Source organism: Pundamilia nyererei, unplaced genomic scaffold (genome assembly GCF_000239375.1).
Source record: "Pundamilia nyererei isolate P.nyererei 1_Seehausen unplaced genomic scaffold, PunNye1.0 scaffold00054, whole genome shotgun sequence".
Classification (NCBI taxonomy): Eukaryota; Metazoa; Chordata; class Actinopteri; order Cichliformes; family Cichlidae; genus Pundamilia; species Pundamilia nyererei.
In genome coordinates, this window is record NW_005187455.1 from 57,734 (window position 1) to 78,868 (window position 21,135).

Here is a 21,135-nt window from a genome sequence, read left to right on the forward strand (position 1 = left end):
ACCTGATAAGACTTGACATTCTGAAGATGTCCAAGCCACTAAAATAGACAACACAGCTGCTCACAGCCTTACTTTTGCCCATTTTTCTTAATCCCAACACATCAAATCTGAAGCAAATTGCTGTGCTAAATGCAGTCCATCATGCCATAGGTGCTATTTGTAACAAGATAATCAATGTTACTCATGCCACCTGTCAATGGTTATAATGTCGTGGCTGATCGGCGTATTACACTCAGTCACCCACTCGTGCAAAATGTGTCCTGCCTCAGTGTCCAGATAGAAGGAAACATTGCTTACAGAATACAAAGCCATTTCAAAACAGAGACTGCTCAGAGTTTCTGGTAATGGGACTCCTTGTTATGCACCAGAATCCCTCTGCAGAAGCAAAAGTAGCAAACAGATAATAATGATGCAAACACTTTTTTGTTGTTGTCTGGATTTCTAATACTGAGTCACATTTCACTGTATCTGGCTCACAGGTTATTAAAAAATTATTAAGTATACATAAAAACCTTTGTTAAAATAACATTTTAGAGTAATACTTTTAAATTAAATTTTCCACTATGAAGGACAATTACAGTGCTACGGTATTGAAATTCTTTCCTTTTGAATCCTAAATGCTACAGCTTGTATACTATGCTGTCTTACTAAATGTGTTCTTTGCCCTTGCCCAGATCTTTTATAACCAAATGATGGCCAAAAACTACAGAAAAAAGGCAGCGATTATGAATTTAAGAACATTTCTTTCCTTCAAGAAATTGCTTGTACTTTGCTGCGCACCGCATTATCAACAGGAATCTCAAATCATAAACGCTGTACAAAAACACACAACTTAAGACACTCCTACTGCCCACACACTGGCACTCACACAGACACAAGTGCACATGTGCACACACATCAACAGACAGATGCATTAACACACACACATTTGCACACACCCCAATCTTCACCAGCAGATCTCCGTGCTGGGAGCTTATATAAGGGAGAGTGGGAGGCTGAGAGCTATTTCAGGACCAGAAAAGATGTAAGTGTGCAGGAGCATGTGTGTTTGTGTGTGTGCGGAGCTATAGTACCCATATGGATTTGTGTTGGTACGGCTTTGTGAGTGTAGGCCTGGTGTAAGCACTATAAGGACTCTGATTCAGTGGGTTTCATAAGCAGTCAAGTTTGAAGTGAAGTTTGGCTCAGAACCTCTGACAGCTCAAAGTCTCTGTGCCTACGACGTGTCCAGTCACACCACGGAGCTTCATGAACACACACACTTGAAAGACAGCACTCCCACGGAGCTGTGCAACTGGAAAATGCCTGTTTACTTGTCGTAGCCACAGACAAATCAAGTGCACCCGGATGTTGTGGCAGCCACATCCTTGCCTTCGCAGCTCTGATAAGAGCCTTTTGAAAACCTTTTAATTGCAGTCTTCTCCCTGAAAATCCTCTCTAAATTGCCTCAAGTCTCTAAAAAGGATAATAAAAGAGTCTGTTCACAACTTTGTACTTAAGAAAGAGTGCCAGCAAAACTGACTGCAACATGTTCTGTGGATTATACAGAATAACGGGAAACACATTGCTGCCGTCTTGTAACTGTAATTATTTATGGCCGTGAGCACCACAAATTAAATGCAGTTCAACTGAACCTGATCCAGTGAAACGATATGACTACCGTGAGAAAATATGTTCATGCTGGCAGAGTGGTTACGGGGACGGACTGTGATGTCAGCAGTTCAGTCCACCACATTGCTCCAGACTGAAATGTCTTGTCAGATTTTGCATGGACTCGCATGAAATTTCACACAAGCACAGAAACAGGCTCAGGAATGGCAACAACCATGGTGTCAGACTCTTCAGAGGATGCTGTTGATAACCTACACAGCAAAGGCCAGATAGTACACACAGGTGGTGGCTTGTGTCAAAAAACACTGAAGTGGAATAGCAGTGACCAGGGAGGAGTGGTGTCAAATACAATCTTCTACTTAATTACTGTTAGCCATTTGAAAGGAGACTTATTCAATTCAGAGTACATCTTCATACCACATGTCCTTGGATTTTATTAGAGCTGCTTTAATAAAACAAGGCTATTTAGTTCCTCTCCCTGGAACACCCTGCCCTCTGTTTATGCCCCCAAGTTTTTCCTTGCATGGTGTAAATTATTTTAATTCTTTAAAAAAAATCAATTACAGGATTAAAGTTGAATTTTACTTTAATAAATGTGAGCATGATAGCATCAATAAACTTGTCTTTGCTTTCTCTTTGACAGTCCTATTCACTCAGCTAGTTTCATCCCTGTCCTACAGTTTGAAAAGCAGTGCTTTAAGCCTACTAGTTTCTAATTGGCTTCACCTTAAAAACAAAATGACCAGATAGGCGATGGTTGGGGCTTCTATGCTCACAACCACAGATGTGTGACCAATATGTTGCTATTAGGGATATTTTCTCTCGCTAATATCATATATCAATAGTTGAAAAAATACTAGAAAATCAGCATCTAGCGGAGTCTGAATCCTATGTTTTTGACTCAGAGGACAAAAACTGACCTGATCATGTGAAACTTTAGCCATGTTTAATATGAGCATCCACCACTATAACATTACCTGACAGACAAATGTAAAAGCAAAGCAGGCAAAACAAGATTTCAAAGACATGTCTGTATAGGATATGTCTGTATAAGTTCTCAGTCATCCAGGTCATGGTAGTCTAAGGAGCTTGGAAAGAAAGCAACTGGATTTCTTTAAATTTCCTAAAGATGCTACATTTACACTGAAAAAAATAAAGGTCACTCTTTTGAGGATGCCAGTGTTCACATTTTGGATCGAGAGCACAGATGGTTTGAAAGAGCAGCAAAAGAGGGGCTGTGAATGACCGTCATTGAACAGAGGGTGGCTTATGACAGCAGCTGTCAGCCACCTACAGAGCAGTCCTGAGATCCCTTTGCAGGCACCTCAACCCCCACTCAACTCATGCAAAGTCTCACAGTGGTTTTACCCACAAGCTCTAGTAGTAATGACTCATGCCTTTCTTCACAGCTTGGCTCATGGGATGGGATGATTAATAGTGGGTCACCGGCCCTCCTCCACTTGGGTTTAAATACCTAGACTCGGCACGATTTGGTTTATGTATGTATCCATCCATTTCACCAGTTTTGAAACTAATCTAATAAAATCATCAGGAAACAAGGAGTCTCTGTTGAGATGTTGTTGGGCAGAGCTAAAGCTTTCTTTAGCTCTGGAGGACAGAGGATACCTCTCACTTCTCACTTGATGCAGGGCTGACTGAAACAGTGAGCGGTAGCCGCAGGGCCGTGCTGACACAAGCATACAGATCCAAAGTTTGTCCTTGTTAGTGTGATTCAGCCTGTCTGTGGGTTTTGGAGAGCTGGGCTGTGAAGTGTGAAGGCACATTTGGCTTTTTTCGCCTCCATCACTAAATCATCTGTATGAGTGTTGGAGGGATTCTTTAACTGGTTTTTCCAGCAGCTTTTGAACCTGGCTTCACTAAGCATGGATAGTCCCAGGTGACAGTTTCTCAAATGTGTCCTGTTAAGTTTTGAAGAACAGGTTTGTTTTGGCATCAACTAAAAGATGAGCAGTAAGGAGAAAATGAGAGTGGCACCAGGTAGAAAATAAAGAAAATAACACACCATTCCTAACTAGCAATCACCGTCAGGTTCTGCTCTATTGTTTAGAAAACTGAGTAATCTGGTTAATCTAACATAATTTACATAATTTACCATATTTCTACTTTTAGCTGACCCTCTTTTCTCTCGAGTCTCACAGTGGAAAAGTCTGTCTGTTACACTAGAGCTCATAGCTGTAGTGCAACAAACTGTGCACCAGTTTCTACTTTTGCTATAGAAAAAAATTGTTTATTTTTTGTCCTTCCATTTTTTAAATCCTTTCTGTGACTTTAAACAATTCCTGTTTAAAGTCACTAGTTAAGGAATATGACTTTAAACAGGAATTGTTAAATATATAACATATAAACACCTAAATTGTCAACTTATTTTTGAACCTTATCTTAAATCCTTTATTTAATTATAAATGCTTATCTGTTAAAATAATCACATCACTGTACAGTTGATTGCTGAGGTCTTTAAATATTTATTGACTGCACATTAATGATACAAACAAGGCCTCTACTGACACTAATGTAAAATCACCGTCGGCGTTTCTTTGCCATTTCTCCATCTAGTGGCTGAGAAAGGCCTTACAGTGGCTTACTTAAACTATTCTCGTTCAAGGTGAATGAGTTGAGTAGCCAGACTAAAGTTTTGTTTATTAGTGGTGTCAGCCATTGTATATAAAGAAAAATAATCCCCACTGTGTGTTTTCTTTATTTAATTTGGTTTGTGTTCTTGCAGAAGATGACCTCCTGATAGTTCTTAAATAATCTCATTATTTTCACTTTATTTAAAAACTTGTTTTTGCATAAAATGTAAATGGAAGATCCTTTACTCAAAGCCAGAAAATACAAATCCGTGAATTCTACTTTAATAAGTGAGAGAGTCATTTTCTGAGACAAGAGCACTGATTTCTTTGTAAGTGTGTCTAGACAAGAAGATTAATTGCAACAGACCAGGAGTCATTTAGACTCCAGTAACCATGAATGAATGAGATGGAAGAATTTGAAGGGATAAGAGATGGATTTCCAAAGGGAAGATCATATTTGAAAAAGAGAAAGAAAGAAAGACAGACAGACAAGCCTTGGGTAAAAGCACTAAATAATTGCTGGATGGAAGATTTTGCCTTTTAACCTGAGAAATGTTTTAAAGGCATCTCGGAGGTGCTGTTATACTGAGAATAAATCCTGAAGACAGTTTTCATCTTTAGCTCTTTGTAATCTAAATTCTGACTCACTTTACTGACAGAACCATCACCGTGTAAATAACAGCTGTCAATATCTGTCAGTCACGATGACACGCATCTCACTGAAGTCCATCACAGAGGGCTTGAAGGTGTGTTTTCCACATCTTTAATCTCAAAGGCATAACTAATTAAAGCTTCTCCCAAACACTATATGAAAAGACTGTGGGGCACCAAACAACTTCCAAATTATACTGTACACATCCAATTAGTCTTATCAAATGTAGACTTTGGGGGAAAAAAATATAAAGCAGCAGAACTTCTTTAAGCAGTGTTTTAATAAGCGTAGGTATCAATTTGTTCTCGGTGACGGATGTCTCATATTAAAATGGGATCGTTTAAATTTATTCACTGACGATATAATAAGGAGACATCCTACTCAAGGCCATGAAAACAACTTGCAAAAGCCTGGCAGTCAGCAGCACATGCTCGGCGAGGAAGCTGCATTACCCAAGTGGTGCAGAAAATTGCTGGGAAATAAATGGTGGAGATGAAAAGGTTATGCTTTCTCGTTTCCCCTCATCACACTAGTTTTCTTCTTGAGGGAAAAAATGCGCAGTGGAGTAAGATACGACCGCCTGAGGAGTTCATCCGCAATGGCTCGCGTTCTCCCCGGGCCTCTGCATAACCTCTGGCTTATCAGGCATATTGATCCCAAGACTGGAAGCACTTGAAAACAGCACTGCAGTTGTTGTGGTTTTTAATGATACACATACATAAAAGCAAAGGAAATGTGTGCAATCAGTCCCTATTATTTATTTTCTCGTCTACAATACATGAGGAAAATAATAAAATGGGATCCTCACCTTTCCCAAAGCTGAGGTGTTTTGTTCTCACAACAGCTGATAATTTGAAGGTTTGGATTAATAGCAGCAATTTAAAAGTTGATGCTTTTTATTAATTATTCAAGTAATAATAGGATCATTGACTCCACATTCCTTAATAAGGATACTAATCTGCAGCTTGGCATTGGCCTTGACAAATTTAAGCTCAAAGCAGCACTAAATGAATCAGGACTGAGAATCTGCTGGGCCTGTGGAGCCCAGCTAGGATGTCATTTCACCGCGCACCCAAATTTTAATCCCCCGATTGTTGGTTTTAAATAGATCAGCTGTCACATGTGTGTCCCATAAGATTACCCCTCCCTGAGGAAAAAAAAAAATCCCCTGCATCCGAAAGATTCTCGTGGACAAACACGAAAGCAGATTTCCTTTTTAATCATAAATCACAGTTGTGTAAAAATGACAATCATGTGACAATAATTAGGTTCACATTGCAACCCCTTGATTGAAAACCTAAGAAAAAATAAACAGAAGCTCTTGTTTCGTGTTGTGGGTGGACGGTCTATATTTGCGTTTGCTGTTTTTATCCTGTCTCTGAATGCTGTCTGCAGGCTCCACTGCTGTTAGGCGTTTCTGTAGTGTTGCAGTAAACCATCTGCGGCCTCAGTTGGTTTCCATGTGTCATTTCCATGGTGACATGTGTATGGTTGTCACATCCACTTGGTCTTAGAGCTCCTGGCGATCGTCCATCCGTCTGTCCATCCTTTTACTGGGGCTCAGTGTCTCTGGGGCGACTGCTTTTGTTCTGCTTTCGGTGTGTTTATGACGGTGATCTGGTGTTCAACACCTGAACAGTCTTGCGGCCGTAGTGCCAGTAGCTATAACCTGATGCAGTTGTAGTCACTGCTGTAATATACCTGCAACATGATAAATGACATGTGCTGTAATACACACCAAACTTTGCACTTAAAAATAATTTGACCAAATACTTTCAAAGTTAGAAAAAAGATGAAGGAGAGGTAAATCATTTTTATATTAATATTAAAAGAATAATAGAATTTGTTATCTTATTGTGGTGAGGAATGAATTAATCTCCAGTTTGTTATAAACATTAAATGTGTTGAATTTGAAAGTGTGACTATGCTGCCCCCAGTGGTCTTATGAAGAAAGACACATTGGCTAAAGAAAGAGTATGATGAGCTTTAACTGTAATTTACCCTCATTCATTTCTTAACCTGTTGTTTAACTTAAAACTCGATTTAATTGGAAAAATTTATTATAACTGTATATACTATCTTTAGATATTCGATATAGTCTGTTTAATCAACCACAGCAAACAAAAGCATTTAAGATTTGTCTTACAACTCTAAAATCTAACTAAATAAAAGCCCATAGTTTCATATCAGTAATCCAAACTGTAAGGCTTGTAAATCAATTACGATGCTCAGTTCAACAGTCCACTGAAGTAGATTTGTAAAAATGTAGGTTACTATGGCACAACATGTTTGTCATTGGTCTGATTTCTACTCAAGCTCACTCTGAGGTGCGGACTGAAATGAGTCAGTACACTTAACCTGAACAACGTGCTGCAACAAACAGCATTTATGTGCTTGACTGAGATGAGACCATTTGCATCCATTGTACAAATTTTTTTTTTGGTTGTACCACCAGACTGAAAGGAAAAGGACATTTTGGATATGAAAGCTAAGTGGATGAAACTGCGATTGCATAAGTAATGTGGAGCGTGTGGTTTACCATAAGCACTGCAGCAGGATGCTGTCTGTATACTGGAAGACCGGAGCGGCCAAAGAAGCTGCAACCAGACAGAGCTGAATGGCCGTGTTAATCTATTGAAAAAGAACATGAATCATGAATAAAATAAAAGTCAGAAAAGAAAGATGAAGGCATGATAGAATTTTGCACGTATTTGATAAGATAAGAGATAAGATAAGACTTTATTGATCCCACAACAGGGAAATTTTTGCGTCAAAATGAAATTATGCTAGTATTTCAGACTGTTTAAAGGCTGTTTGTGGATTCAAACATAGAATGAATCAGTGTCAGGTGTATTTAAGAGAAGTTACATATTTTACATAGGCTGCAGTAATAAACCATATAACTTGAGAATGTTGGCTGAAGTTATGAATATTAAACCCTGGATAAATAAACTGTGCAAAATTGGGAAATACTGAAGCACAGGTCTTTTAAACAAAAATGAAACAATTTTTTAATTATCTGGGTGTTGATAGGGTGAGGACACAACAGGCACAAACTAGCTTTGTTCATATCCTCATCACATTGAATGTCTACCTCAAAAACATCCAATGTTTACAGAGTTTAACTGACATCCAATTTGACGCCAAGCATGAGGAAATGTGCCGATGCAAGATGCACAACAGGCTGTGTAAAGGTGCTGATGAGTAGCCTAAAGGCATTAATCATTTATTGTTTAGTAACTTTTGCTTATTGAGTGTAAAGATTAGTAAACTCTGTAAAACTACATCAGCGGTGCTCCTAACATGTGTAGAGGCAAAACTACATTACAAACACTTCATGGCGAAAGGTCTTCTACAGTTTTCCAATCGGTAAAGAGCAGAGTGCACGGTTGTACATCTCACCTTGCTGATGAGTGTGGGCTTGAGCTGGGCAGTAGTATAGCAGGGGTTAAAAAACTTGGTGAGGGTCACCTGCAGAAATAAGAGGAGGAAACTGTGGATTCAGTATTACAGATACACACAATGCAGTCCAGAATCACTGTGGCCCCAAAATAGTAAAGAGCAGTTAAGATTTACTTTAGTAATATTCATCACGTTTTTGGTAGAAGACAACATAAATTGTTAAATAGATTTATTTATTCATGTTTTTCAACTTACAAATCAATACATATTTTCTATTCTTACATAATATCTGAGTAATCAAAGTAAACCTCTGTTTACTGCACTATAAACCTCTTAAAGTATGCTTAAAAAGAACAAAGAAACCAAAATAAATATATACAAAATAAAATATTATGCCTTGTTTGAACGTAAATATACTCAGCAAGCGCGCTGCCTTGACAGAGGGTTGCACTCTCGAAGTGCTTCCTTTCAATTAAAATGCATTATAAATACAGGGATGGATGGGTATAAATAATATAATTACTAAGATCAACTGTGCCATTTTTGGCAGTGAGGACTACATTGCAAGCACCCTCTGCTCCACCTACAGTTTAGCTGCAGCAAACTTCTGTACAGTGCACATGAAAATATCTTGAAATTTGAGTGTCTACATGGCATTTAAATAGAAGATCCTCAGTTAAAGTTTAGTTTTTTAGAATGATATGTCTCACCGGTGGAGGTACCGTCTTGTATCTGACCCAGAAGACAGCAGCTATCAAACCAATGTCTCTGAAAATCACTAGAGCTGTCAGTGGAGCTGAAACAGAAGTCCACAGTTAAAAATCTTATATCCTTGTTTGAGACAGGAAGAAAACACAGAAATACACTGAGTATTATACCTGGTATAAGTTCAGCATAGGTGAGACTGACATATAAAATACTGATGAGAATCTTGTCAGCCAGTGGGTCGAGAGCACTGCCCAGTGCCGACTTTTGAGTGGGCCACGTTCTGGCAATGTAACCATCCAACTGAGTAAGAGAGAATGAGACAGAAAAATGAATAAATAAAGATGTAAATTCATTGTGGTACAAGTTTCTAAGCTGAGCTAAGTAAGACAACTAAAAGGTTCGGGGCAGATCAGAATGCAGTGAGTCCCAATTTAAAAGCCTAATTAACTTTATTTGCATCTCATGCATCTTGATCTTGACTTGATAGTAAATATTTCAACTACCACGTTTTTAAAAATATTTTTACAGGTGCATCATTGACATGTGTTAAATGTCCAAAACTGTTTGCAATCCTCAGAAGCTAAAAATGAGTTTACAAGATTTCCTTGTACAGGTGTGCAACTCCAGACTGGAACCACACACCTGTGCAGGAAGTGCTTTAGTGTAAATGTCCGTTTATGTGTAGATTACCAGGTCAGTAGCTCCGGCCAGCGCAAACAGAGCCAAACTGAGGTGAAACTTCTGCTGGATGATCAGATGACCAAGGAATGGAGCCAGCAAAATCCGACACACACATAACAGGTTGGGGATTGTCCATGGATTCTCATACTGAAGAAAAAAAATAAGTAAATATTACGACAGAGTTTACAGCTAGAGCTATTAAGAAAAAAAAAATCATCACAGAACTTGCTTCAGATCAGTCAGCCTAAATCTTTTCTAGCAGCTGTTCTCAGTAATGTGTGCAATATATATCGATTCTGCATTGGCCTTATAAACAAATAAGATGACATTTACCAATGGCAGGAATTTATATTTTCTCTAATGACTCAAATCAATTTTATGTTGGCAAATGCAATAGTTAGCTTTAAAACAGTTTTTTAAATAATGATTTATTTGTTTCCCTTATGAGTAGAGGACCTACAACAGGATACAAGATGGTGACAGTTAAATAAAAATAAGAGACTCCGTTTTTTATCAGGTCCAAGGAATATGAACGTGTACCAATGTGACTTATCACTATGATTCATCTAAAACAGTAGGGGAGAAAATAGTTGGTGATATTGTTGTTCTACAGTCACAGAACTTAAATTTTCCTAGAGGACAAAAAACCCCAATAGTGACCAAGTAAAGCTCGATTTAAGACTGCAGGAGATCTACTTCATAACTGAAAACTCCTTTTATCCCTACACCACAACCTTCCACACCATTCAAGTCACAGTGGTATTTAGTAATTAAAAGCTTATGTTAAGCTGGGTCATATGGCGGTTAACACTGCTGTGTCATAGGACGAAGGTTCTGGGTTCATTGGTGATTCTATAAACTGGCTCTAGGTGTGAGTATCAATGGTTAACATTCTTTTTGTGTTATCCCCGCAACAATCTTGTGACCATAAACCTCTATGACCGCTGAGATGGGCTCCAGCCCACCGCAACAAGTGGAAGAAAATGGACTGATGGGTATTTTAAACATGCCATTTTTATGTACAGGAAAAACTATTTACTTGTGGACTTGAATTCATTAAACCTAATAAGGCTGTTTTACGAGGAAACGTACTGTAAAAAAAAATCTTGACATTTAAACCTCTGGGTTCACAGAGTCCATTGGGCCAGTAAATGACCCAGGGTTTGGGATAGCTCACAAACACAAAAATCCAGTTTCTCTTTTCTGGAACAAAGCCCAGTGCTCCCTCTTCAGTGGAAAATTACCCACAAAGCTCTTCTAGTGTGACCAATGATTACACTATTGTAAATTCTACTTAAGCAACTGTGTGTTTCTTCATCTTTTGGTCATGTTATGGTCATTGTTCCTTTTAAAAGTATAAACCATTGCACCGTTTTGGCCAGCAACTGATGAACACACATGAGTTACACTTTATTAATTGTTGTACAACATGCATCTACGGTGCCTACCCCCTTCTGTGAAGTTCATACTCCTGTCACCTCTGTACTCACCAGCTCTTTGAACTTGAACAGTCCGTGTCCCGGTACCGTGCCGGCGTCACCCCTCTCCTCTCCGGTGGAACTGTCCGGCTTCTCGTCGGTCTTTCCACTGCACAGTCCTCGAGCGCTCGGGGACAGCAGAGAACGGAAACTGGCCGCATACCGCTCGTGACCTCCCTGGGTCATGGGTATAGGTCCTTGCACGTGCCATGGAGTCTGCTTTCCCTGCTGGAGGACCCCACTCCAACACGCGACACGGCTGTCTGTCCCTTTGAGTCTCGCGAGGTACGAGCCGCTCACCTGAGGTCGTTTCAACCTAGCGAACTCCGTGACAGGTGTGTATCTGAGCCGCCATGATACGGGCTCCAGTAGGCACACGGGCGCACTCCGCGCGGACACCAGACAACGAACGTTTGTGTTGCGGCACAGCGGTGCAGAAATCCCCCGAAAACACAGCGTCATCATCTTCACGAGACTTACGTTACCGACCTGCTGGCCTCGTGCCGTTTCCCCGCGAGTTCATCGTGAAGTTAAAGACCCTGATGGTCAGAGCCGACGGGTACCCTCATCGAGCCAGCAGGCTGCCATGTTGCCGTAAATCGATACGGTACATGATGTCGTAAAACTTACTTTCCTTCAGCGTTTTTAATTTAAAAAGAGAGTCGCTTATTTAAATAAGTGGTGTATCAAGAGATGGAAAAATCAGATAATAGTCGGACTTGTCGTTAATAAATTGTAACAATTTCTTAAATAATAAGTAAATATTTAGCGTATTAGTCTTTTGAATTACAAATTAAAAGCATTTTCACTACCTCCCTTTTTGTAAAAACAAAACAAAAAACAACAAACAAAAGGCTGATTGTTCCACATCATTTAATAAAGTGCACACCAGAGAGACAGAACGTAACCATGAACGTATGTTTAAGACAAAAATGAAAAGCAAATACTATACATCCAACAGGACACCCAATACTGAAGTCAGTCTTTCAGAAAAATAAGAAATTTTATAATACAAGGGCAGCTTATTATGACACTATTATGGGTTGACAGGGTTATATTAGTGCCTTCTCTAAAATATAACCACAGACAAGCTTACATAAACATCATATACATATTATGTTCATTCTTCTGAAGTATTCTTTAAGTATTTGTAGAAAAAAAATGGTAAGTAATCAGTTTTCTTTCATATTCAGTTTAGACAAAGTTGTGTAACTTAAAGGCAAAATTTGCAACTTTGCTTAAACTAAGGGTTGCCCGGTTCTCAAAATCTATCTTTATCTGGATTATGAATGAAATGTTAAGACAATATATCAATCTCAAGTCTAACATTTCTCTGGTTAGTGGGATATTGTCTTTACAAGAAGCTGTGGTAGCGGTAAAGATCAAGTTTCAGTATTTCCTTTTTTTTTTTCCAGCCTTGTTTTTGTTGTTCGTAGTTTTTTTCTATCTCTTCTAATGGTCAAACTGCAGTCTCCATTTCTTTTGCTTTTTACAGAACACGGTCCAATGATCGACCTTTTGATAAAGTCTGCAGGTTTGAGCCTGTGAAAGCTGTAAGAAGTTAGATTGTTTGCAGTTGGTACAGCTTGGGCCCTTTCTTCAGCAGAAAACCTTGTTCATTCAGGGAACTCAAGAGGCCTTCGAAATCCATCACCTAGAAAGAATTAATGATTGACTTAATATAATTAAGAATTATACATTTAATGCAATTAAGCATATCGTTTTCATTCATGTTTAGGTATGAAATCACTAAGGTTTGTGGTGAGGAGGGGGAAGCCCACCTGTGTATAGTTACAAAAGGCAAAATATAAAGGTTTTGGAAAATCTTCTCTATATAGGTACAAAGCTTTGTGTAAAAATCAAAAGTACTGTACACAATATCTGACCGATTTCAGTCAGTAAGGCACCATTAAAGATGTGCTGTGTTTGATAAAACATTTAGAGTTGGAGTTTTATTTCATTTTGGGATAATCAAGAGTTCTAACCCTTGCTGATGTGGTCTACATATTGGCTAAAGCAGTGTCTGTATATCTTTAAATCTTCCACATGCTTTTCTAATGTTTGTTTTTGCATTTTTATTCACAAAGAGCTTAAACAAGTCGATACCTTTTTCCTATTTTCCTTTAATAAAGTTTTTGTATCATGATGACATCCAAAGTAATTGCTCACAAATGGTGAGTGAACACTATTAATGTTTGTCTTTGCTTTATACTGTAAATCAGAAACAGTATTTTTATTATTTTATATTTCAGTGCTTTCACCTTAACGTTCACTCTGTCGGCAATGGATCGAAGCATCTGTACGTCGAACTGCTTCTGACCGGTCCTCTGAGCGTGCTGGTGCAGTGCATTGACCAGTCGTTTTGCAGCACTGCGCTGACTCATACCAGACCCGAGCTGAGAGCGCTCAAAGTCCAGATTGCCGAGACCATCTGAATACGTGTTGGCCAGACTGGAAAACAAGAACCACAAAACGAAGGAGAGAGAAATTTACATGCAGGTGTGAGCAATTCAGACGTATTAATATTGTGAATATTATTTAACAAAAATATTAACACTTATCAGTTGGCTTTGGCCTACCATACTGTGCACATTATTACTAGTATGTATTTTCTGTGATATTAAAGTGTTGTATACCGTATCCCTGCAATAGCAACACCATGTATTTATGTTCCCCAGTGAAACAAGTCCAAGCATGTCTGACTGTAAGAGCTGTTTCAGTCTTCTATTACAATTTAGTTCCTAGAAAGGGAGCTACTTCAACAACCTCCAACAAAGCACAGTACTTTGCAAAATATGCAAGAAAACTGGTGGAAACAACAAATGTGTTTGAGGCAAAAACACCATTGAGAACAACCAGACTGCAAAGGAGGAGGAGCAGCTGGCGATGTGGAACTCAAGAGCAAACAGATGACTCAACTGAGCATTGCTAGCTCCGCTCCACATGACACTATTATGGATGGAGAGGGTTACATTAGTCCAATATTGTCCTTATGACAATAAGCAAATGGTGGATGCAAATTACTGATGCAGTAACATGGTGGAAAGGCTTGGCTTTAATCAGCTAGTTAACAAGCACAAACCACGACATAAGAGGTACAAGTGTTGAGCAATGATTTTTATTTTTACTTTTATGCTTAGAGCCCTCACAACTATTGCGCTATAATGGTGTTGCTCCTGGCACCTTGGAGCAATTGATCAATACTTCAAATTAGGTAATTTGTCATCAAAGGCAGCAGCTAACTGAAAGGACAGAAAATGCATTTCATTTTCCAAAATTTATAAATGCTATTGCCTACAAGCTGTGAGCATCGATTGTTCGGCTTACCTGTGTTTCATGATCTCAACAACATCCTCAGCATCACTCTTAGTGGCTGTTTCTCTCAGCTCCAACTTGACTCTTGCCTACACAAAAACAGCTACCATGAGACACCAGCAGGAAACTGATCCCTTCTGTTCCCCAAAACTGTATTTTTACTTTGTGTATTCATCCATCACATTTTGCCAGGTGTGTTGAGAGAATGCACCGCTATCCAAACCTACCTCAGTTAGTCTAATTAAAGACTCCAGCTGTCGTGTGGTGATTGGTGTGGCATCAGTAGGGTTTGCCTGAGCTCTCAGTGACAGGTAGAACTCCTGAAGGGTTTGTGCTGCTTCAGGAGAGAGTTTGGGACGGACATACTGACGAGCGTAGCTGATATACTTTCTTAAAAGGCACGTTGGAATGGGGTCTATACTTTCACCTGCAGGGATCTAGAAAAATATACACTTAATGCCTGAAAACAATTGCTTTTTTGTGATATCATTGTGATCCGTGTGCGCTGAGAGCAGACAGCGCATCTTTACCTGCAAACGTTCGGACAGTGGCATGTCAGAGTGCTCTAATAGGATTGAGGTCTGTAATTCAGTGTTATTTCTGGTAACTGTGGCACTGCTGGTTCTGCCTCTCCCGGACCTATTCGCCATGACATGCTCCGACAGCTGGCGGTCATGTGACTCGTCTGGGATGTCCAGGAGCAGGAAGACAACATCAAAACGAGAGAGGAGAGCTGATCCCATTCTATACAGAACAAGAGTACACAAATGTAAATACAAGTCACATACTATACAATCTGCTGTATCCTCCATCTTTAACTTACTTCAGATTTTCAGAGACTGTTTTGCCTCTGTTGTAATGTCCTCCAACTGGGTTTGCAGCAGCCACAACTGAGGTTCTAGCAGGCAGAGAGGAAACTATACCAGCCTTGGCCAGACTCACAGATTGTTGTTCCATTGCTTCTAGCAGAGCCTGCTGCTGGTTGCCCATCTTGTCAAACTCATCAATGCAGCAAAGACCTAAAAAAACAAGTAAAAAAGAAACGCAAGCAACTAACTGTGACACATGTGAAGCAAAAAGATTGCCCTGCAGGCTGAAAGGCTTGTCTGATAATTTGAGCCTGGCAAACTAAGTGAAAGTGGTCAAAGCAGTGGGGGAATACCTTGTGGAAGATGCTGTGAAGTTAAAAGAAATATAAATAATACCTTATACATGTTTTTTTAAGCAATGTGGCTAGAGACCAAAGTGCAATTACCTCAAAGCCACTAGAACAGGTCGCAATGTTTTATGTTCACTGCACATTAAAATATGCTTAAAAACAAATTTCCCACCTTGGTCTGCCAAAACCAAAGCACCGGCCTCCAGAGCATAATCCCCTGTTCCTGCATCTCGAGATAAACTTACTGTGAGTCCTAAAGAAAAACAGAAAAACTGTAAAGATCACATTGTTAATTTGACTATATTTAACCAAATACTTACTGACTACTGTATAACAAATTAGTTAAGAAGTTTTCTACTTTAACACATTGTACCTGTGGTGCTGGTACTGTTGCCACAAACATAGATACCCCTGGGAGCCACGTTACACACTGCCTATGCAGAGTAAAAGACAAACGTAGAGCATAGTACTAGGTCGAAGAAGAACATATCAAAGTTTCAAAAAGGAAATACACAGCACAATACACAGTCTCAGCTTATGAGTCATCAACATAGCGCTGTTGACATGACATTAGTATTCATTTCTCTACGCAAAGTCCTCTAAGTTACCTGTAACATCTGACTCTTTCCCAGTCCGGGGTCTCCCACTATTAGGATGTGGGGGTCTGCTCTCACTGGAATGCTATTCTTGCCTGTTTGTTTCTGTCTGCCTCCAAACAAAACCAAAGCAAGGGCAGCTTTCACCAGCTGCAGATACACGAAGACACAAGAATTACACGAGACATAAGATGTTAGACTAAACTTTAGCATTGCAAGTAAGACCTCATTAGCAGCAGTGAAACTGATAAAAGTAGAGGTAGTTAAAGCAGATGAGTTTAAATACCTCGGGTCAACTATCCGAAGCAATGGACAGAGTACAAGAGAGGTGAAGAAGAGAGTGCAGGCAGGGTGGAGTGGATGGAGTCAGGGCTGATTTGTGACAGAAGGACAGCAGCAAGAGTGAAAGGCAAGGTTTACAAGTTGTAGTGAAAACTACTTTGAACTATAATGTATGGTTTGGAGACCATGACAGAGAAAGGCAGAGCCAAAGGGGTTTGGGTTTTCCTTGGGAGTGATCAGTATGGACAGGAGTAGAAATGAATATATCAGTGACACATCTCAGGTCAAACACTTTGGAGATAAAGTTAGAGGGGTAAGGTTGAGATCTTTTGGACAGGGAAGAGAGAGTAGATACACTGGATGGATACTGAATATGGAGCTGCCAGGCAGGAGCAAAGGAGGAAGATCATGGAGATAGATCATGAATATAGCAAAGGAGGACAAACAGATGGGATGACAGAGGATGATATTAGTGATAGGATGAGATGGAGTTAGACGATCCGCTGATGTGAGCCCTGACGGGAAAGAAGTAGTAATTTCTAATGAAAAGCTTGTTAGTGTACTCAGTCTTGCGGAACTCACCAGATGGCCGTAGATGACAGGACACAAAGAGCTGTAAAAACAAGTGGACGCAATTAGTTAAAATATGTTGATGTGCAGTAGTAGCATGCCATCATCATCAAAAAGTACATTTTTGGATGACTGAAGAATTTTATAGTTCTAAATCCTGACAAAAATAAAATAAATAATCAAGCCAACTAGATAACTTGAGATTAAATTGTTAAAATTGACTCATCGCCATACCATTCAAACTCCATTGTTTGGACAAAAATTTAATAAATAGATGCTGCGATAACTCTTAGAACAATACTACATGAAACTAGGTAGCTGCATTAAATGCAGTAAGTAATCATCTTACTGCACTATAAGTCGCAGCAAGTCAGGCTGTGACTGGATCTCCTGAATAGCATACAGTTCCTTCAGACTGAACTCTTCCCCACCACAGCGATCTTCAACTGTCCCGCTTGAACCTTGACCTCCCATCTTGGACTGCTTGCCTAAATATTTAGAAAAAGTTCCAGTTCATTAAATACTTAAAAGCCTATTAATATAAATGTGAAGGTCTCAAAGAGAATACCTTTTGTATTGCTGACAGAAGTAGCTTCAATGTAGAGGAGGAACATACACTGATCCTTATTTCCTCTAGAACTGCCTGGACCTAAAAAGCACAGTCAAACTATGTTTGATGTCTAAGTAGGAGGGCACTTCTTCCAGCAAACTCCAACTTCAAAGGCTTAGAGTTTTTGTTGAATAAATGCTTGATTTAGTTGAGACATTTTTTATAATTCACTACACAATTAGAATTAGAGACTGCACCGGTATTTCTTTGGCTTAACTTTTCACAATGATCAGAATGTGTGTTTTTGTACCATCATTGCTAACTCTCACTATCCCTGTCACAGTAACAGTGTCTCCAGGTACACAGCTGTCACAGAGGTCAGAGGTCAGGTGACACTCCACTGTCCGTGGGATTCGTCCAGTCTCCCTCTGCTCTCCACTTATCAACTCCTGCACCCTGAAGTGGCACAAAATAATTCAAATTCAATTGATCAGGGATTCATGACAAAGGTTATTTACACGAGATGTGACCTTTAAGGACAATACTTCATATCTGTGAACTGCTGATAAAGCACAATGTCCAGAGTGACACATGAAAACTACACACATATGCACAGTAAATGGTACACACTAAATAATACAAGCAAAAAAAACAAAAGGTAAAGTCCCTTAATATAAATGACTGATAACTTACATACAAAGATTCTTCATGAATCAACTTAAAATTAAATGTAAGCGACCTGGGGTTAGGGTGATTATAATATGGACCGGCAACAGAGTAGTTTACGGACATGCAGTATATACCTCAAAAATACATGCAACAGAAAGGCTTTTCTTTGGAGGAGCTTTCATGCATTTTTACATGTACATTTAGATAAGATAACCTTTATTAGTCCCACAGGTGGGAAATTTGTTAAATATCAGTAGATATCAGTACATGGCATCCTTTCCCGCTCTCAAATAACAACTGCAACAACCATTTTTGTTAGCTATGTCTTACTGTAGTTTTTCACTGTACATGATATACTCACTTGATGATCTGCCAGTCTACAGTCTGTGTAAGAGGAGAATTGCGGATGGGGATGAAGATATGACTGCGACAGTCTGGCTTTCCGCACTAGGTGATAAAACACAAACAAGAGATGTGTGAATGCTGACAAGAACGCCATATGCATGTATACAATATAACTTACAGCCTTTATGTACAGGAAGAAAGTTGCAGAAAAAAGTTAGCGTATAAGTGTGCGTGTACATACTTTGGTAGGTGTAGTGTATTTCCCATGCTGCAGAGCCAGAGACAGTGTGGTCGAGCAGGTCCGACACCTGAAGGCCAACCTGGTGCATAGCGGTCTAATACTGCTCACTCTCACCACTGTTCCCTTCACACAAACTAGCCGGCCAAACACACTGGCACGTAACATTCGCAGTGGAGTCAGGGGCTCATAGTTATAGAGCCTGCAGGTAATTTACACAAATGCAGTCATCCGTATTTATTGTCATTCAAAGTGGCTGTCAAGAAAACAACTCATTCTTCACCGAATGAAATACCTCGCACTAATATGGGGAATATTGATGACTGGTGTAGCAACAGGAAACTCTTCCTCTTGCAGCTCAGCAGCTTGCTTCTCCAAATCCAGAGTCAACACCTGAATGATGTGCAGACAGTTTTCAGCCAGGGTTTGGGGTTTTTAGATTGAGAGAGACTGAGAATTTGAGCATTTGTTATAATATGAACATCATTAAGACTGTAACATCCCGCTAGCATAAAATGTGTGGTAGGGTCTTTTGTGCGTGTACCTGGTGAATAGCCAATCCCAAACAGTTCAGCATCACCTCTGGTTGTTGTTTCAGTTGTGTGACTATGTCAGGAAGTGCCTGACGCACAGTTTTGTCTGCAATCAAGTCAGCATAATCAACCAGGACACTTCCCTGACGCTCAATTTCATCCTGTACACAAAAACAAAGTTCACTTTAAGTGACATGGAAACAGACAAAGAAAATAATATAGATGGATGAGAAATTAAAGGAACAAAAACATATTAAGTCTCTTAGTAGGATGCCACCAAGTAGTGCCATTGCTGTGACAAATGATAACTTAAAGAGCCAGTGTGTTGTGCACTGAGCTCATCTGACGAACCTTGTCAAACAGATGAATCCTGGAAGTGAAATATTTCTCAAACACTTTGATTTTCTCCACATTAGGTCCACTCTCTATAAATCCTGGACATAAAAAGACATGGAGATTACGGGCACAGACAAAGACAGATAATCCTGACTATTAAATGTGACGTCTTTCTAAAGTTTCCATTGTAACAGTGTGACAGGGACCCATTAATGCACACATACCATCTGTGAAGTAGAGTGTCCATCCTTTGTACGGACACAATGCATCAAGAGTAGTTTGACAAAGGACTGAAGAGACAGTTGAGCAGTTGGTTATTTTGTTGCAGCTGTTCATTCATTGCACAACCACAACTGTGTGTTTTTTTTAGACAAAGCAGTAACTCTAATATGTAGCATGTATTCACCTCGTCTTTTTCCAATAGAAAAAGAAAAATATAGTTCTACTAATGGTTTCTTACAAAAAAAAACACTGTTTGTGTCAGAAACTCACCTCTCTGCGCTCTGTAGGTATGGTTTCCTGCTCCACCTCTCCAACCTCCTCCGGATCCTCCTCTCCATGGTCTACCTCTCCATCCTCCACCACTACCTCGTCCTCTCCATCCACCACCACCACCACCACCACTACCTCCTCCTCCTCTCCATCCACCACCACCACTACCTCCTCCTCTCCATCCACCACCACCACCGCCACCACTTCCACTACCTCCTCCTCTCCATCCACCGCCACCACCACTTCCACTCCCTCCTCTCCATCCTCCCCTGCCTCCTCTAGAAGAGCCTCTCCTGGAATCCTGTCCACTCATTACTTTCCTAAGACAATGAAAGGAGGAACAAAAATAAGTGACAGTACTAACGAAACACAAAACACTGTAAATATGCACTACAGCAAATGTTGATATATGTTGTGTTGATTGGCTCTACTTTTCCAAGTCAACACTGCAGATTTAAGATCAACTTTAACATTTTAAAATACTGTTGGGTAACTTAACTGCCCTTCCGTTTTAAAAACCGTGAAATCCCTACAGATCTAACTACACATTTCAGGTTACAAAGCTGCGGGCTAATGTTTCATGTCTAATTTCTTTCTCTCCAACAGTTAGTAACGTTATCCTTATTAGCCAACTTACAACTACAACTTTTTCCTACATGTTCCGTTCAAAAAGTGCCAACAGGTAAAAACACACCGCCTGCCTTTTCTTGAACAGAATGAGTAAAAAATCTTACAGTTTAAGAAAGTGCACAATATATTACTCCATAAACCAAAACTGCGTGTTTCGGTGTCTCAAAATTCACGAAGACTGATATTACCAAACAAAAATTCCCTCCACGAAGAAGCTTCTTCTTTTAATGTTATTTTGTCAGATGTGCCTTTAAAGCGCTTTACTGCCCCCTAGAGGATAGCGAAACTACTACAGAA

At 39.6% G+C, this 21,135-nt stretch overlaps 2 protein-coding genes across 2 annotated transcripts; both read right to left on the reverse strand.

The window, feature by feature from the left end:
- Positions 1-6,054: 6,054 nt before the first annotated feature.
- Positions 6,055-11,744, reverse strand: crls1 (cardiolipin synthase 1). The gene is made up of 7 exons (XM_005733667.1): positions 11,136-11,744; positions 9,655-9,792; positions 9,135-9,264; positions 8,967-9,052; positions 8,257-8,325; positions 7,394-7,485; positions 6,055-6,555 (listed from the first exon to the last, which is right to left on the reverse strand). The coding sequence occupies exons 1-7, from the start codon at positions 11,586-11,588 to the stop codon at positions 6,459-6,461; spliced, it is 1,065 nt and encodes a 354-aa protein (XP_005733724.1). The 5' UTR covers positions 11,589-11,744; the 3' UTR covers positions 6,055-6,458.
- A 243-nt stretch (positions 11,745-11,987) lies between these two features.
- Positions 11,988-20,435, reverse strand: mcm8 (minichromosome maintenance 8 homologous recombination repair factor). The gene is made up of 21 exons (XM_013910978.1): positions 20,422-20,435; positions 20,209-20,312; positions 19,941-20,006; positions 19,732-19,814; positions 19,392-19,541; positions 19,143-19,240; positions 18,851-19,049; positions 18,626-18,711; positions 17,906-18,051; positions 17,614-17,694; positions 17,395-17,533; positions 17,058-17,088; positions 16,206-16,343; positions 15,971-16,031; positions 15,770-15,850; positions 15,262-15,457; positions 14,969-15,182; positions 14,666-14,875; positions 14,451-14,527; positions 13,385-13,574; positions 11,988-12,777 (listed from the first exon to the last, which is right to left on the reverse strand). The coding sequence occupies exons 1-21, from the start codon at positions 20,433-20,435 to the stop codon at positions 12,685-12,687; spliced, it is 2,457 nt and encodes an 818-aa protein (XP_013766432.1). The 3' UTR covers positions 11,988-12,684.
- Between the last annotated feature and the right edge of the window lie 700 nt (positions 20,436-21,135).

Excerpts from the sequence above, each read along its gene's own strand:
- crls1 (XM_005733667.1), bottom strand. The coding sequence starts at position 11,588 with ATGATGACGCTGTGTTTTCGGGGGATTTCTGCACCGCTGTGCCGCAAC. Across the intron at positions 9,265-9,654 it reads TGGCCGGAGCTACTGACCTG|TTGGATGGTTACATTGCCAG; the intron begins GTAATCTACACA and ends TCTCTTACTCAG. Across the intron at positions 9,053-9,134 it reads CTATGCTGAACTTATACCAG|CTCCACTGACAGCTCTAGTG; the intron begins GTATAATACTCA and ends CTTCTGTTTCAG.
- mcm8 (XM_013910978.1), bottom strand. Across the intron at positions 15,851-15,970 it reads CAACAGTACCAGCACCACAG|GACTCACAGTAAGTTTATCT; the intron begins GTACAATGTGTT and ends GTTTTTCTTTAG. Across the intron at positions 15,183-15,261 it reads ACAGTCTCTGAAAATCTGAA|AATGGGATCAGCTCTCCTCT; the intron begins GTAAGTTAAAGA and ends TGTTCTGTATAG.